The 15,185-nt window shown below is 42.5% G+C and overlaps 1 protein-coding gene across 14 annotated transcripts in view; it reads right to left on the reverse strand.

Annotated features, from left to right (window-relative positions):
* Positions 1-15,185, reverse strand: part of KIF13A (kinesin family member 13A) — a 200,194-nt gene that overhangs the window by 52,319 nt on the left and 132,690 nt on the right. For all 14 annotated transcript variants that reach the window (XR_008711373.1, XR_008711372.1, XM_055570727.1 and 11 more), the window contains exons 10-16: positions 11,813-11,924; positions 11,219-11,431; positions 8,674-8,784; positions 6,195-6,329; positions 4,428-4,558; positions 543-629; positions 278-444 (exon numbers count right to left, since the gene is read on the reverse strand). Coding sequence is in view for 12 of the 14 variants with exons in the window: in XM_055570727.1 (XP_055426702.1) it covers positions 278-444; positions 543-629; positions 4,428-4,558; positions 6,195-6,329; positions 8,674-8,784; positions 11,219-11,431; positions 11,813-11,924 (956 nt within the window). In the remaining 2 variants the exon portion in view is untranslated. The remainder of the gene's footprint in view (positions 1-277; positions 445-542; positions 630-4,427; positions 4,559-6,194; positions 6,330-8,673; positions 8,785-11,218; positions 11,432-11,812; positions 11,925-15,185) is intronic.

Here is a 15,185-nt window from a genome sequence, read left to right on the forward strand (position 1 = left end):
TTAATGATGCTCTTTTCTGTTATTCTATACTCTACATAGTAATACATCACACTTGTTTTTTCATCTGGTCTTTTCTTGATACTTCATTTTTATAATTAAAAAGAGAGGTCCTTGAAGCGAAAAATCCAGAAATAAACAAAAAAGGTCAAAAGCTTTATTCTTGCAACAGAATACCCAATTTGATATGCCAGAAATCTGACAATTCTCTAGCCACGCTCAAATTCCTCTCGGAGTCATTTAAAGAGGAGAGAGACAAAGTAACTGTTTAGGGTCTTACCATTGCTATTCAGCGTTTTCATGATAACCTCCATCTGCGCAAATTCGTAGTTATAGTCTGGTTCTGAGGAAGCCTCACTGGCCGCGTCCAGGTCGTGCTCTGGTGGGCCGGTCTCTTTTTCAAAGTCTTTCAACCAATCTCGCCGTTTCCTCTTAGGCAAATTAATTCTGTGAGGTTTTTGACCATTAGAGAAAATCAATGTGTTTCACACTCGGGTAACAGAAAGATGTGTCAGTGAACATAATCGTGAGCACAAAGCGCTTACCTGAAGAAGTGGTTGTTTCCCCACAGGATTCTGTCCCCATGCCACAGCTGGGTGGTGCTGCACACGAGGGTGCCATTGACACAGGACCTGGGGGACACGACGTGGGGGGATGTGTCAGCTGAACAGCAAAGAGCAGAAAACGCTGACCCAGGGGCTCAAGAGGTAAGCGGGGGAGCTCTCTCTTAACAGACGTACTGGGTCATGCAGTGTCCTTTATTATTTTAAACGCTGAATGATCCTTCTAAAAACTCAGTTTCTCATTCTTACTAGCCATATGTCAATTCTCAAGAGCCCCACCTCAATGTGTGTGCATGCCCGCTCAGTTGCTAAGTCATGTTCAACTATTTGCAACCCCACGGCCTGTAGCCCCGCCAGGCTCCTCTGTCCGTGGGATTTCCCAGGCGAGGATAATGGAGTGGGTTGCCAATTCCTACTCCAGGGGATCTTCCTGACTCAGGGACTGAATCTGTGTCTCCTGTATTGGTGGGTGGATTCTTTACCGCTGAGCCACCAAGAAAGCCCACACCACCTCGATAGTGGCTACCAAAATGGTCTCAGCAGATAGAGAACCTTTCCATGGTCTCAGAAAGTTCTACTGAGCAGTGTTATTCTATAATAAAACTAAAAACAGTTCCAGAGTAAATCAGAGAGAAATATAATAATATTTACTTCTTTTACTTATTACTTCTGTGATCATCTGCATCTTTAGATACACTATTCTAAGTGCTCGCTTATACATATACACACACATGAACATATCATGCTCTTACTACAATAATATAAAAAAGAAAAAGTTATGGAAACTGGTTTGGCAATGTACCCAAGCCAAGAAATTAGCATAGAAGTAATTTCCACTTGGACACATGCCAGGGGTACATGGAGGAAGCAAATATAAAATCTCTTCGCAGGAAATTATGTAGCCTCATCCAGGCCACAAGACTCCTACAAACTGCTGAAGAGGAACAAATCTAAAAAATCATGAACTGCTTTAGGAAGCAAAGTTATCAGCAGACACAACAAACAGTTGGACTGAAGCCCCAACAACATCAAAGAAGAGCATTTCTGAATATAGGCAATGAAATAAGTAAAAATAAAATTACTAAAGCATACAATGGAGTAAAAACAAAATTCTACCAATAGAGACCAGGCATATCTTAAAAAAGACTTCTTAGATTTCTACAAATGAAAAACAGAGACACAGATTAACACTCAATAGACTGTAGGTAAGCAGCAGGCAAGACATGCGAGGAGAGACTTGGGGAAGAGTCAAGGAAATAAGCACTATCCCTTCACCCCACCTCCTTCTCTTGCTATGTCTCCAATCCCATTCCCATCTTCACAATCAAGATTCTCCGCCCACTCCCTCACCTTCTAGTCTTCCTTCTTTGTTTATTTTCCTTCCATACCCACAACTGCCTGGTACCCAAACATCCACTGGCTGTTAATGTCTTCCTAACTGCTATGTCCCACAGAAGGTCTTTAGCTTCTATACTGACCTCTTCTTTAAATGTTCTCTTTCCTTGGAGTCCATCATTGTACCTTGCCTCTCTGACTCCCTGTCTCAGCCCTCCTCATGGATTATCTTCAGATTATCCCACAGACATTGGTTTAACGCTTCCACCATTCATTCTAGATCCACTTTGAAATCAGGCAACACATTAACACCCAGCTCTGTATCTTTAGTGTAGGGTCTACAGCGTTAAATCCAATGTGCACCTGGAAATCTTCACACCGATATCCCAAAGACAGCTCAGACTCAAAATATCCCAAACTGAACTCATTACTACTCATTACCTATCATCCTGCAAGCCTGTTCCTCCTCTAATAGACCTTATCTTGATTTAGTAGCACCACTGCTTATCTCATTTCTAAGACAGAAACTTAATAGTGCTGACTTCTTTTCCTTTACTGAGTTCCTATGCTGTCTCTGAGCATATCACTAAATCTTGCCAACTCTTACATAATTCTAAAATATATTTTGTTCTTCACTTCTTTTGCTACTGTGCATTCCCATGACAAGAGCATATCCTAAGTCCTGCAAACCCCACATACTTTTATAGTGATCAGATTTGCAGGTTATAAAGATCACTTTAGAAGGAGCGCTTAGCTTCCTGTAAAATAAGTGTTGTTTCTATACATCCTCCCCCACTAGGCTTTCAGTCACTATTCTTGGACATTCCCAGCACAGAGCCTAGAGCAAGCATACTGAATGAATGAACCACTGGCCTCAGGTTATAGGAAAGGAGGAGATTGGGCATGGTGGGAACGGAAGAAAAGTAGGGTAAAAAGACTTGGAGGTAAAATCAGGTACGAGGAAATCTCCTGAATAAGATCATTTTCAGATATAGAGTTGAAACAGAAAATGATTAAATTGTCACATTGTGTGTATGTGTGTGTGCATGTGTATATACACACGTAATTTTGTCAATTAAAAAAGTAGGAAAAAAAACTCCAGAGCTTCTAATGGGTGGGGGTACAGCACAAAGTTCAATTTTATTTGAACTTGGAATAAATAAAAATTAAGGAATAGTATCACCTTATCATTAAATATGTTAACAATATATCACTTTAACACAAGACCTACAAATTTCATGAACCATGCATGTTGATGGTTTCAGTCTCAGGTTTTCATCATTTGGAAATGTATATGGCTGATATTAACAGAGTAATTTGACAAGAATGTAGTTTTCTTCATAAAAACGTATGTTCTGAATTATAATGCTGTGCATTAATGAATATTGTTTTAAGACTTCATTTTATACGTGCTTATAAAATAATTGAAGACATCATTTAGTAGAAATTAAAAAGTAAATATATTACCCTGTCAGTTCTCAAATTTTTACATATTACAGTTTAGCTTAGGAATTCTTCATATAATGGGGTTATCTGATTATAACTGCTTTTCATATAATGCATTATATGGGTAACAACTAACTTTATTCAATATTTATGTGTGTCAGGCACTGAGGGAAGTGATTTGTATGTTTTGTCTACCATTAGCCTAGGAGTAGGACATGACTTAGCGACTTCACTTTCACTTTTCACTTTCATGCATTGGAGAGGGAAATGGCAACCCACTCCAGTGTTCTTGCCTGGAGAATCCCAGGGATGGGGGTGCCTGGTGGGCTGCCGTCTATGGGGTCACACAGTCGGACACCACTGAAGCAACTTAGCAGCAGTAGCAGCCTTATTTATCACATGAGGGAATTGAAGATTAGATAGAAGAGGTATCTTATCTAAGATCACCCAGCTAGTAAAGGCAGAATCAGCCACGCCGAAGCTGGTGCTCTAAATTTTGCTTACACAGCTCTCTATAAGCAGAAAGCAAAGCTAGTGTGGCCTTAACTTTGATAACTGAACAAACAGAAAGGGGCAGTCTACTCCTGAAAATGAGGCACTTAAGCTATGTTAAGGTACTTTTCTTTTTTTGTTCTTCCCTACCATCTCTTTATTTTTATTATTTTAAAATTAATTTTTATTGGAGTCTAGGGCTTCCCAGGTGGCTCAGCAGTAAAGAACCTGCCTGCCAATGCAGGAGACACAAGTTTAATCCCTGAGTCTGGAAGATCCCCTGGAGAAGGAAGTGGCAACCGAATACTCCAGCTCCTTGCCTGGAAAACTCCATGGACAGAGGCACCTGGGGGGCTACAGTCTATGGGGTTTAAGGAGCTGGACAGGACTTAGCTACTCAACGACAACGACAATAGTTGCTTTACAATGTTCTGTTCGTTTCTGCTGTACAGCAAGGTAAATCAGCCACGTGGATACATATATCCCCTCTTCCTTGCATGGCCTTCCCATTTAGGTCCTCACAGAGCATTTAAATAGAGCTCCCCACGCTACACAGTAGGCTCTCATTAGTTATCTATACAGTACTTTTCTTACCGTGCATTTTCTTTTGGAGTGAGGCTGACCTCTCCATCAGAGCCAATGTCGATCTCACAGTGCTCAGGCTGAATTCCTATCCCAAAGAGCTGGATGTCCTGAGAGGTGTCGGCACCTACCCTGGTGTGGTCCTGGTAACAGATTGTTCAAGAAAGAAACACCTACACTTGCAGGTAACTCAGTAAAAGTTTATCACAGTCAATTTGAATAACCCAACAGACCACGGATAACATTAGGTGAACCAGACAGGAGATGTGAGATCTGGTGCATTGTAGGTCAAAAGCTTACCTTAACACTCTAAATTTAAAACATGTTTAAACACTATAGAAAAAAAAAACAAACAAAACCCTAATCACCAGTGATTAGCTATTATTTTGGGACATAAAGAAGTCAGATTTGACAAAAGAATACCTTGAGCTCCAATTTTAACTTGATGACTATTTATGTGACCATGGCCAAGCCATTTCACTCTAAGCCTGTTTTTTTCCCCCCCAGCAAAACCAAAACAGTATTATTATGATCTAATGAATAGGATTCTTTCTCAAGAATCACTTGAATTAACAGTGAAAGTCTTTGAGAAAAGCTATATAAATTCAAGAAACACTGAAAATAGTTTCATGGAGAATCATATTTTCAACTTTTAAAATGATAAACAACAGTTGACTTGCTAATAGTAAATTACAGAGTATTCATGCCTGTGGGTTATACAGTGTACATGTTAGCATGATTCTTAAGTACTTCACAACTCAGACATGTGAGGACTGCGATTCCTGCTGATTGGGCCCAGTGTGCAGCCCCTTTGCCTGTTGTGTTGCTCTAAAAATCATGCAGTCTCTGTGACAATAAAAAGACTTCCCTGTCCAACAGAGAAAGCGCAGTGCATGGTCTTTCAAAATCAAGAATCCAGAAACCATCCCTTTACCGCTCCATCCTTTCCCAAATGAACAGATCTTAAGTCTGTGAGCGGACTCTCAGTAAGTCAGGGGCTATTTATGTCATATTTGTTTCTGGGAAAAGTAGAATAACAAGGATTCTAGAAGACTGAGGCACCTTTCTTCACTTCAAGTTTATTCTCCACTGCATTCTGCATATTCACGAGGCAGCTCAGAATCCCTAACGAAGGAGTTTGACGACCGCTGCAGTGACTGGTGCACTATGGTCAGTGACGTGCCCTTGAGGCCACAGGGCCAAACCCCAAAGCATACACCCACCTCCACACCTGAGGGTGATCATGGGACCAAGAGTTACTTCCTGAGGACGCAGGTTTAGAAGGGATGGACATGGAAGAACCCTAGGGAAAAACCCTAGCTGTGTAATTTCCCATCAGAGTCCGCTTTAGGCTTGTGCTGACCTCAAGATCCCCTCAGGATTACTCAGACGCATAATGGTGACTCTCCAGAGCTTCTCAGAATCATGTCGCCATAGCCAGAGATCACCCTGACACCCTTGGTGGCTCCCCCTGCCCCTCTGAAATCAGCCCAGCTAGGCAGCCCCAGTATAATATTGGTTGGTCCAGAAGTTTGTCGGGGGTCTTTCTATAATATCTTATGGAAAAGATGTTTGGCCAACCCAAACTTTTTGGCTGACGCAATACAAAACAGCTAGTTCTCGCTCAGTGGTAACTTGACTGAACTACCATTCCTCTTATTTTTAATGAGAGCTAAGCTGGATACAAAAAGCAAAATCATGGGGACAGGTACCCAGACCCAAGTGGGATTGTACATGAAGGAATCAGGATGGCAGCTATCTGCTAATATACCTTCTTACCTTTAAATAATAAACCAGAAGTTCGTTGAGAGCAGGGTCTGCGTTCAGGTTGACCAAGTAGCACTTGTCATCTCCCACTTTGATACCAGAAGTCTCCAGGGAAATCCCCATGCTTTCAAGTTGCCGCTGCCTCTCCTGTGCAGAGAGAGACAAAAGCAGGAAAGCTCTGTGTGTTGCTCGAGTCAGGAGATGTACCAACGGAAAGTCACTCTTTCTGGGGACAATGCCAGTGAAATGACACATTCTACTCACAGCTCAACCAAGTTTCTGAGTGTCTAAGACATGTGTCCGTGTCATAGGAGCACCAAGGGTGAACCAGGTACCGTCCTGCCCTTAAGGGGCTTCCAGTCCAGTGGAGGGGTAAGACCACAGGGCTCGAAATGAAAGAGCAGAGCCCCGAGCCTCTGAAGAGGAACACCGTGCTGCAGGACTTCAAAGGAGGGAGATTGTGATGGGCTAAGAGTCCACGAAAGGCTTCAGGAAGAGAATACATTTGAGATGGTTCTTGAGGCACAAGAAGAATTTCAAGAGGAAGAAACGGGGGAGTTGCAAGGTAAGGGCAGAGGGAAGTACGGTAAGGACTCAGGATGCAGTGGATGAACGCAGGTGTCAAGAACTCCTAGTCCAAGGACCCCAGGTATAACACAGGGAGCTCTGCTCAATGTTATGGGCAGCCTGGATAGGAGGGGAGTTGGGGGAAAATGGATACATGTAAAGTATGGCTGAGCTGCTCTGCTGTGCACCCGAAACTGTCACGACATTGTTAATCGGCTATACTTCAATGTAAAATAAAAAGTTAAAAAAAGAAAAGAATCCCTAGTCAATGTGGGAAAGTAGTGGGAGATGGGGCTGGAAGAGCAGGCCTCTCCTTTTTGCAGAGGGCCTTGAATTCATTCGGGCTTCCCTGGTGGCTCAGAGGTTAAAGCGTCTGCCTCTAATCCGGGAGAGCTGGGTTCGATCCCTGGGTCAGGAAGAACCCCTGGAGAAGGCAATGGCAACCCACTCCAGTATTCTTGCCTGGAGAATCCCATGGACGGAGGAGCCTGGTGGGCTACAGTCCATGGGGTCACAAAGAGTCGGACACGACTGAGCGACTTAACTTTCACTTTCACTTTTGTTATTCATGAAATGTTTTTTGTGTTAGGTACTAACCTAGGACTGGGAATACAAGAGCAAACAAAACAAAGTTACTTCTTTCACCAAAAATTATATTCTAGTGGAAGGACACAGACCATAACAAAATAAACAGGTAAAATACAGAATTTCCTAAGGTGATATGTGCTATGAAGAAAAATAAAGCAAAGTAGGAGTTACAGTAAGTTAGGTGTGTGCTTGTGATATCTACAAAAAACATATAAGCAGAAGGCTGGCCCAGATTCCAGTTACTGATTTCCAGCCACCTGATTGGGGTGGTTCAATACTTACAAGTGGTCAGTGAGATGAAAATGTCATGAAATGCACAGTGTAGAATTCATATCTCACACATACAGACACTCACACATGTGTGCATGCTCAGTCCTTGCTTTTTATCTCAAATAAATTTCATAACAGCATTTTCTAATGAGCCAAAGAATCAAACACATTGAAAAGCCTATGATGTGCTGCTGCTGCTAAGTCGCTTCAGCCGTGTCCGACTCTGTGCGACCCCATAGACAGCAGCCCACCAGGCTCCCCCGTCCCTGGGATTCTCCAGGCAAGAACACTGGAGTGGGTTGCCATTTCCCTCTCCAATGCATGAAAGTGAAAAGTCAAAGTGAAGTCGCTCAGCCGTGTCCGACTCTTCGCGACCCCATGGACTGCAGCCCACCAGGCTCCTCCATCCATGGGATTTTCCAGGCAAGAGTACGATTATAAATTCTCTGCCAATGTTTTGCCAGGTGATCTGAAATCACAGATTTTTGTTTAAAATGTGAAAAGCAGGACACATTAAAGATGATTCCTATACCATGCCTGCACAAATTTTGAACTCTCTTCTAGTAAACAAAGGGACCAAGTAGTAATTGATACAAGACAATGAAGTCAGTGTCTAAAAATGGATTTTTGTAGGCTCTAGTTCAGCAGAAAAAGCTCCTTAAGGCTTTTTTTTTTTCTGGCTGTCTCAGGTCTTAGTTACAGCATGCAGGATTTTCAATTGCAGCATGTAGGGTCTAGTTCCCTGACCAGGAATTGAATCCGTGTTCCTGCACTGGGAGCACGGAGTCTTACTCAATGGACCACTAGTGAAATCCTCTTAAGATTCTTTGAGGATGACAAGTAGTTTTACAGAAAAGATGGCAAATGAAGAAGAATCACTATAGCACAGGGAATGATACTCAGTATCCTGTGTGATAAGCCATAATTGAAAAAAATATTTTTTAAAAGAATGTCTATATGTGTTTAACTGAGTCACTTTGCTATATGGCACAACACTCTATGTCAATTGTACTTCCAAAAAAAAAAAAAAAAATCACAATATTTTAGGCCTGGGTTATTAAGCTACCTGTGCAATTTCTTCTGTTTTCCTGAGCTTCTCTTCCCAAGTCACTGTTAGCTCTTTTATCAGCTTTTCAGATTCTTCGAGCTTCTCTTTCAGTTCAGGGGCCTTCATAGCCTTTAAAATGAAAGCAGAGATATCTGATTTTCTCATTTTTTTCCAGCATTATGTACAAGACAATCCCTTATTGTCCTTCTTAAGAGGTTATCAACTGTCTTTTGGAAGCAATTAAGCCTCACACTGTCAGGGTTTTTTTTAGATCTTTATTAATCAAATGATGTGAAAGAATAAATGGCTACTCCTCTTAAAGCCAGAAAAAAGAAATTCCAGTGCCCTGAATTAAATTGATATAAATCATCCCAGAGTAATTTGATCCATCATACTTAAATTTCACATTTAAAGACCTCAAAGATGCTAAAGTTCACCTTCAAAATAGCAAAGTATGAGAACGAATTACTTGACTAGATTTCTTTTTCAATAAAACAAAGACCAACACACATCACTAATAAACACATCCCAGTTATATTAACCTACCAGCAAAGGTAGAGACTCTTCTCAATCATTTTAAAATTTGAGTCTGGGCCATTTGAACTACTTTTCTTACTGATGGTAATAAACTTAGCATGCTTATTACTCACTTGGAAATAGGACATCTGGTTAAAAAGGCAGTAATTTCCCTCTGAGTTTGCTCAGTGAGAATAATTAAGAGGTCTAAATATAGACATACAGCTTAAGAAATCTCGGGGGTCCTTTCCTTGGCCCCCATATGTTTTTATGACACTCTGTAGTAACATGAGGCTCTGCAAAGGATAACCCTACAAACAAGAAAGATGTCAGAACTCGGACTGGAAGCTGAAGTGGCGATGATGTGGGTCTGGCTGAGGATGTTGTTAACTGTGTCTCACTGTGTTAACAGAACCTGAGAGTGACATTCAGTGCTGGGTCCAAGGGGACACCATGAAAATTCTATGTGAAGGCTGAGCATCAAAGAATTGATGCTTTTAACTGTGGTGCTAAAGAAGACTCTTGAGAGTCCCCTGGATAGCAGGGAGATCAAACCAGTCAATCCTAAAGGAAATCAACCCGAATATTCACTGGAAGTACTGCTGCTGAAGCTGAAGCTCCAGTACTTTGGCCACTTGATGCAAAGAGCCAACTCATTAGAAAAGATCCTGATGCTGGGAAAGACTGAAGGCAGGAGGAGCCGGGGACAACAGAGGATGAGATGGTTGGATGGCATCACTGACTCAATGGATGTGAGTTTGAGCAAACTCCAGGAGATAGTGAAGGACAGGGAAGCCTGGCATGCTGCAGTCCACGGAGTTGCAAAGAGTCAAACACAACTGAGCTATGACGTGAACCTGCTGTGGTTTCTCTGGTCTACCCCTTTGGCCAGGCACTGTTCTGGCTACCAGGCCTGGATTACAGGGTCATAGCAGAAATGCAGATTCAGAGACAGGAGGGAGGACAGAGATGATCCACCTACAGACAAACTCCAGAGTCATCACGCTCCTCCGAGGAACGACTCTCATCACAGTTTATCAGCATTTTAATTTTCCAAGTGTTCTACTACCCTGCTTGGCATCAATGAAAAACAAATTAAGCTTGAGGCACTCAGTGATGATTAGAATGATAATAAAAAAGAGCACCATTTATTGAGCACTTCCCATGGGCAGCTCATTGTGCTAAGTGCTTTCCAGTATCGCTGTTGTACTAGGGATAAACACAATTAATAAAACATGCTTCCTGCACTTGAGGAACCGGTGGCCCAGAAGAGGAGAAAGACATGTAAGCAAACAGTTACAATGCAACTCCATGATCAGCAGTAGATAGAATCTTCAGGTCTGACCTCCCTTTGTCTGTGGGGTCAGAAGATAGCAGGATGAAGGAAGGTGAACTCAGAAGCCTGGAGTACACACCAGAGTCCTGGCAGGCAGAAGCATGTAACTGAAGTTGAGGCACTTGGCCCGCATCTAGTGCAGTGAGACAGTGCCTCCCCTGGCAACAGCTACTGGGAAGTGGGTATGATTATGAAGTCTGGGTAAAGCCAAGGAAAGATGGTAACAATGTAAAAGTGATTTGGTTCCCTGTCAGGAGCTGATACAAATGAACCAAACACAAAATGATTTACTCCTAATGCTAATTATTCTTGACTACCTTGTCTGCCGGACTTAATAACCAGATGATACAGAGCTAACCTCTCTGAAAATGGCAAGGCCACGTGGAAGTTGTCATCTACAATGTTAATTAAAGCAGCACCTTTGGGTCTTAGGATTTCACACTAGAAGAGTGTGAAGGACCAACTGACTGCCTGAAACAGTCAGGCAGTGGCAGCAACTCTCTTAACTGCTTCCTCGACTGTCAGTGCCTGGGATGCAGCCTTGCATCTCATGCTCGTTGTCCTCCCCGTGCTTAGCACAGAGAAGATGCTCATCAGCTCAGCACTGCTGAAGGACACAAGGGGAGCTGAACTGCGAGCGAGCTCATCTTCAACACTCAGACACCAGGAGCCAGGGAGCCTGGATCACAGGGAGCGCCGGGCTCACCATACCTCAGCCTGTGAGAGCTGCTCCTTCAGTTTCTCCACCTCCTCCCGCAGTTCCCGGATGACCTTCGCGTTGGGATCCTCATTCACCACAGCATGGTTAACAATCCTTTTGGCCCGATCTGCGTATCTAAGCGTGGAGAGGGTCTCTTCGTAGTTGTCTGCTGCTGGGCTAATGGTGGCGATCATGGAGGTCTGGCTGTTGCCCCCCAGATTGTCCTGCAAAATATTTCAAATAGCATCTTAGAAACAGGGCCTGTTCCAGGCACAATGCAAGAGGGAAGCGGCAAATGTGTGCAGATGACCTTCTCTGTGACGAGAACCTGATGTGGAAACGGGCTTCTATTTCACAAAAAATTTTGTGACAAGAGGAACAGTGATCTCTCTCTATTCACATCAAAGCACAATGCCTGTCAAACGGCCTTACAATGGAAAAATGGCAACGGGAATGAGTCTTCGTCCTTGCGTGTTTAGGGATCATAGTAACTACTGTCAGAAGTTCGCTGTGCTGTCTTTGGTTAGCTTTGCACACATCTGTCAGCTGTCACCACCGAAACAGCCAATTTCTAGCTGGAAAAGAACACGAGAGCAATGAATTACCTTAAGCAGCCAAGTGAGGACTGAGTCGCGATAAGGCACAAATTTGTTTTTACCCTTGCCAGCTGCCTGGTCAGCCAGCGATGAGATAACCAACCCCAAGGTTGTAAGTGATCTGCCAAGAAAAAAAGAAAAAAATTAGTTTTATGGAGAATTTATTTTGTTTATATAATAATCCTTCCAGGTACTAAGTATAAAATTATGCAAAACAGTAAGTCCTTAAAGTTGATCTCATCAAGTCTTCATTCGTGGAGAAGCTGAGAAAATGAAAAACAAAAAGTAACTCCCTTAGTTTAAAAGAATGAATTTAGAATCCCTGTAGAATCTATTTTGTTCAAGAGACAGGAGCTGTGAAACATTTCAGAACCTGGAAACATACATTTAAAAGATTCCTCAAGAGAATTATAATTTACTCTGAATATTATGTTTAAAGTCTCAACCATCTGCTCTTTGAGTCTAACCAGGACTACTCTGGCCTCTGATTTTCTAGGAGTAACCATGTAACTTGTAAAGCATACTTCCACCACAGGTTACAAGGTATATCCTGTTCATCTGCTTAAAGCTGGCAAGCTTTTTTCAATGTGGAGTTACCATGGTTTAACAAAAACAAAGAACTACCCAAACAGAATCCTGGAAGCTCTCCCAGGCCTACTGAGTCACAACCAGTTAAAGGTATCTTCAGGCGATTCAGGTGCACATTAAATTTTGAGAAGCGCTGGCTGAACAATACACAAAGTGATACATACATTCAGCCGCCAGGCCTATGAGTCTCAAAATGGTGCTGGGACCAGCAGCATCAACATGACCTGAGACCTTGTTAGAAACGCACTATCTCCAGACCCATGCAGACCTACTGAGTCAGGAAACTGAGCTTCAACAAGCCTTCCAGAAGATTCTAACGCAAGTAGAGTCTGAGAACCACTGGTGTAGGCTAATGAACTTCCCTTGGTGGAAGTGAAAGTGTTAGTCACTCAGTCGTGTCCAACTCTGTGACCCCATGGATAGAGGAGCGTGGCGGGCATGGACTGCAGCCCGCCACACTCCTCTATCCATGGGCTTCTCCAGGCAAGAATACTGGAGCGGGTTGCTATGCCCTCCTCCAGGGGATCTTCCTGACCCAGGGCTCAAACCCACATCTCTTATGTCTCCTGCATTGGCAGGCAGGTTCTCTACCACCTGCGCCACCTGGGAACCTCCACTGATGGTTAATACATATTCTCTGTACTTGGAAAAAAGATCACCATGGAAACAACAGATTTGTGGTGTTGAAGAATGAAGGACAGCCTCATATCATAGTTAAGTACCAACTGTTCTTTTAAAAGAAATCAACTGGACTCCAAGTTTAGCAGCCAGAAAAGATCAGTCTCAGGACATCTCTCGGGACTGCTAGGAAGGTAACATGATACCACAAAGACAAAAGGTTTTGTAAATGATGAAAAAATTAAATGCTATTACTTATTTATAAAAACCAGGAAGATCAGCAGGCGACTAGAGGTTAGCAAGTGAACGACAACACAGCTTTCTTCCTAAGGTTAACAGTAGATTTCCATTAAATAAGCTGAAAGGAGTAAAACCATATTTCCCACAAAATAACATTCTCCAAAGGTGAGTCACCGGAGAAGTCACTGAAATACAAAGCGATGCCAAGAGGCAGAAAATGAGCCAGAATTTTAATAACTAACAGCCGTTATTGCCAAGTGACATAAAGATGTACATCATAATTGACAAATTTAAAAGTTAAACAAATCCACCCCAAGAGAAACGAAAACATATGTCCATACAAAAACTTGCATAAGAATTTCATAGCAGCGATAGTCACAACAGCCAACAGTGTGGAACCAGCTCAAATGTCCACTGAATAATGAAGGGAAGAATAAAATGTGATATGTCCTTGCAGCGGAGCAGTATTCAGCTGTATGAGAGGAATGACGTTCTGACACGTGTGATAACATGAAGAACCTTGAAAATGATAAGAGAAAGAAGCCAAACACAAAAAGCCACTGTCCTGGGTTATATAGTGCCCCCCACCATCCAATTCATGTCCAGCAGAGCTTCAGGTGTGTCCTCTTGAAAATAAGGTCCTTGCATAGTTATTGGGTTAGCCAGAAAGTTCAATTAGTGACTACGTTGTTAAATAAAGTTCTTGGTGAAAATGTCTTTTACTTTTCTTAAAGCTGAATGAGGAACGTCCCTAGTAGTACAGTGGATGAGAATCTGCCTGCCAATGCAGGGGACATGGGTTCAATCCCTGGTCCAGGAAGGGAGGTCCCCAACCAATGGCTAACAATTTTAAGAAAGAAAAATGTGCATGACCTATATGAAATAGAGGAAAAAAGAGTTCAATATAAGGCAAAAACACATTTCTGCCTAGAAAAAGAATATAGGGCATTTTTCACATTTTGCAACTACTGAAATGGAATTCTCATTTGGAAGCAATCCCTTGGACTATTCCTGATTTTTAATACCCAAATGCAGCAGAAATTACTTTAATTCATACCATCCATAAAGAGCTCAGAGACTCAAGGATCAATATCAGCAACTCTGAGGTTAACAGTGGTCCTACAGCTCTATATAACTGAACAAGTTTATATATAAGCTCTATATAACTACACAAGCCAACAAAGGTCCATCTAGTCAAAGTTATGGTTTTTCCAGTAGTCATGTATGGATGTGAGAGTTGGACTATAAAGAAAGCTGAGTGCCGAAGAATTGATGCTTTTGAACTGTGGTGTTGAAGAAGACTCTTGAGAGTCCCTTGGACTGCAAGAAGATCCCACCAGTCAATCCTAAAGGAGATCAGTCCTGAATATTCATTAGAAGGACTGATGCTGAAGCTGAAACTCCAATACTTTGGCCACCTGATGCGAAGAACTGACTCATTGGAAAAGACCCTGATGCTGGGAAAGATTTAAGGCAGGAGGCAAAGGGGATGACAGAGGATGAGATAATTGGATGGGATCATCGACTTGATGGACGTGAGTTTGAGCAAGCTTTGGGAGTTGATGATGGACAGGGAAGCCTGGCATGCAACAATCCATGAGGTCGCAAAGAGTCAGACACAACTGAGCAACTGAACTGACAGCTCTATATAACTTGCTCAGTTAGAGAAGCTTATCACTCAGAGGCCACACTCTTTACCTAACAGTGTGGACATCCTCAAAATAAGAACTTCATTTAAACCTATTATGGTCTCCTTGGAACAAAAAGAAATAAGCTGCAGAGTGAGTGGGACTCAGTGATGACTGAGAGGTCACCAGATCGCCAGTGACAAGGGGTCCATGCCAACACCCCCTACCAGGTCTCACCTAGAAGCAGTGATCTGGGGGCTTCTAGAATCCTAAACACCATTTGAAAGTTCAATGTCTGAAAGTTGAAC

This window comes from Bubalus kerabau, chromosome 3, assembly GCF_029407905.1.
Source record: "Bubalus kerabau isolate K-KA32 ecotype Philippines breed swamp buffalo chromosome 3, PCC_UOA_SB_1v2, whole genome shotgun sequence".
Taxonomy (NCBI): domain Eukaryota; kingdom Metazoa; phylum Chordata; class Mammalia; order Artiodactyla; family Bovidae; genus Bubalus; species Bubalus kerabau.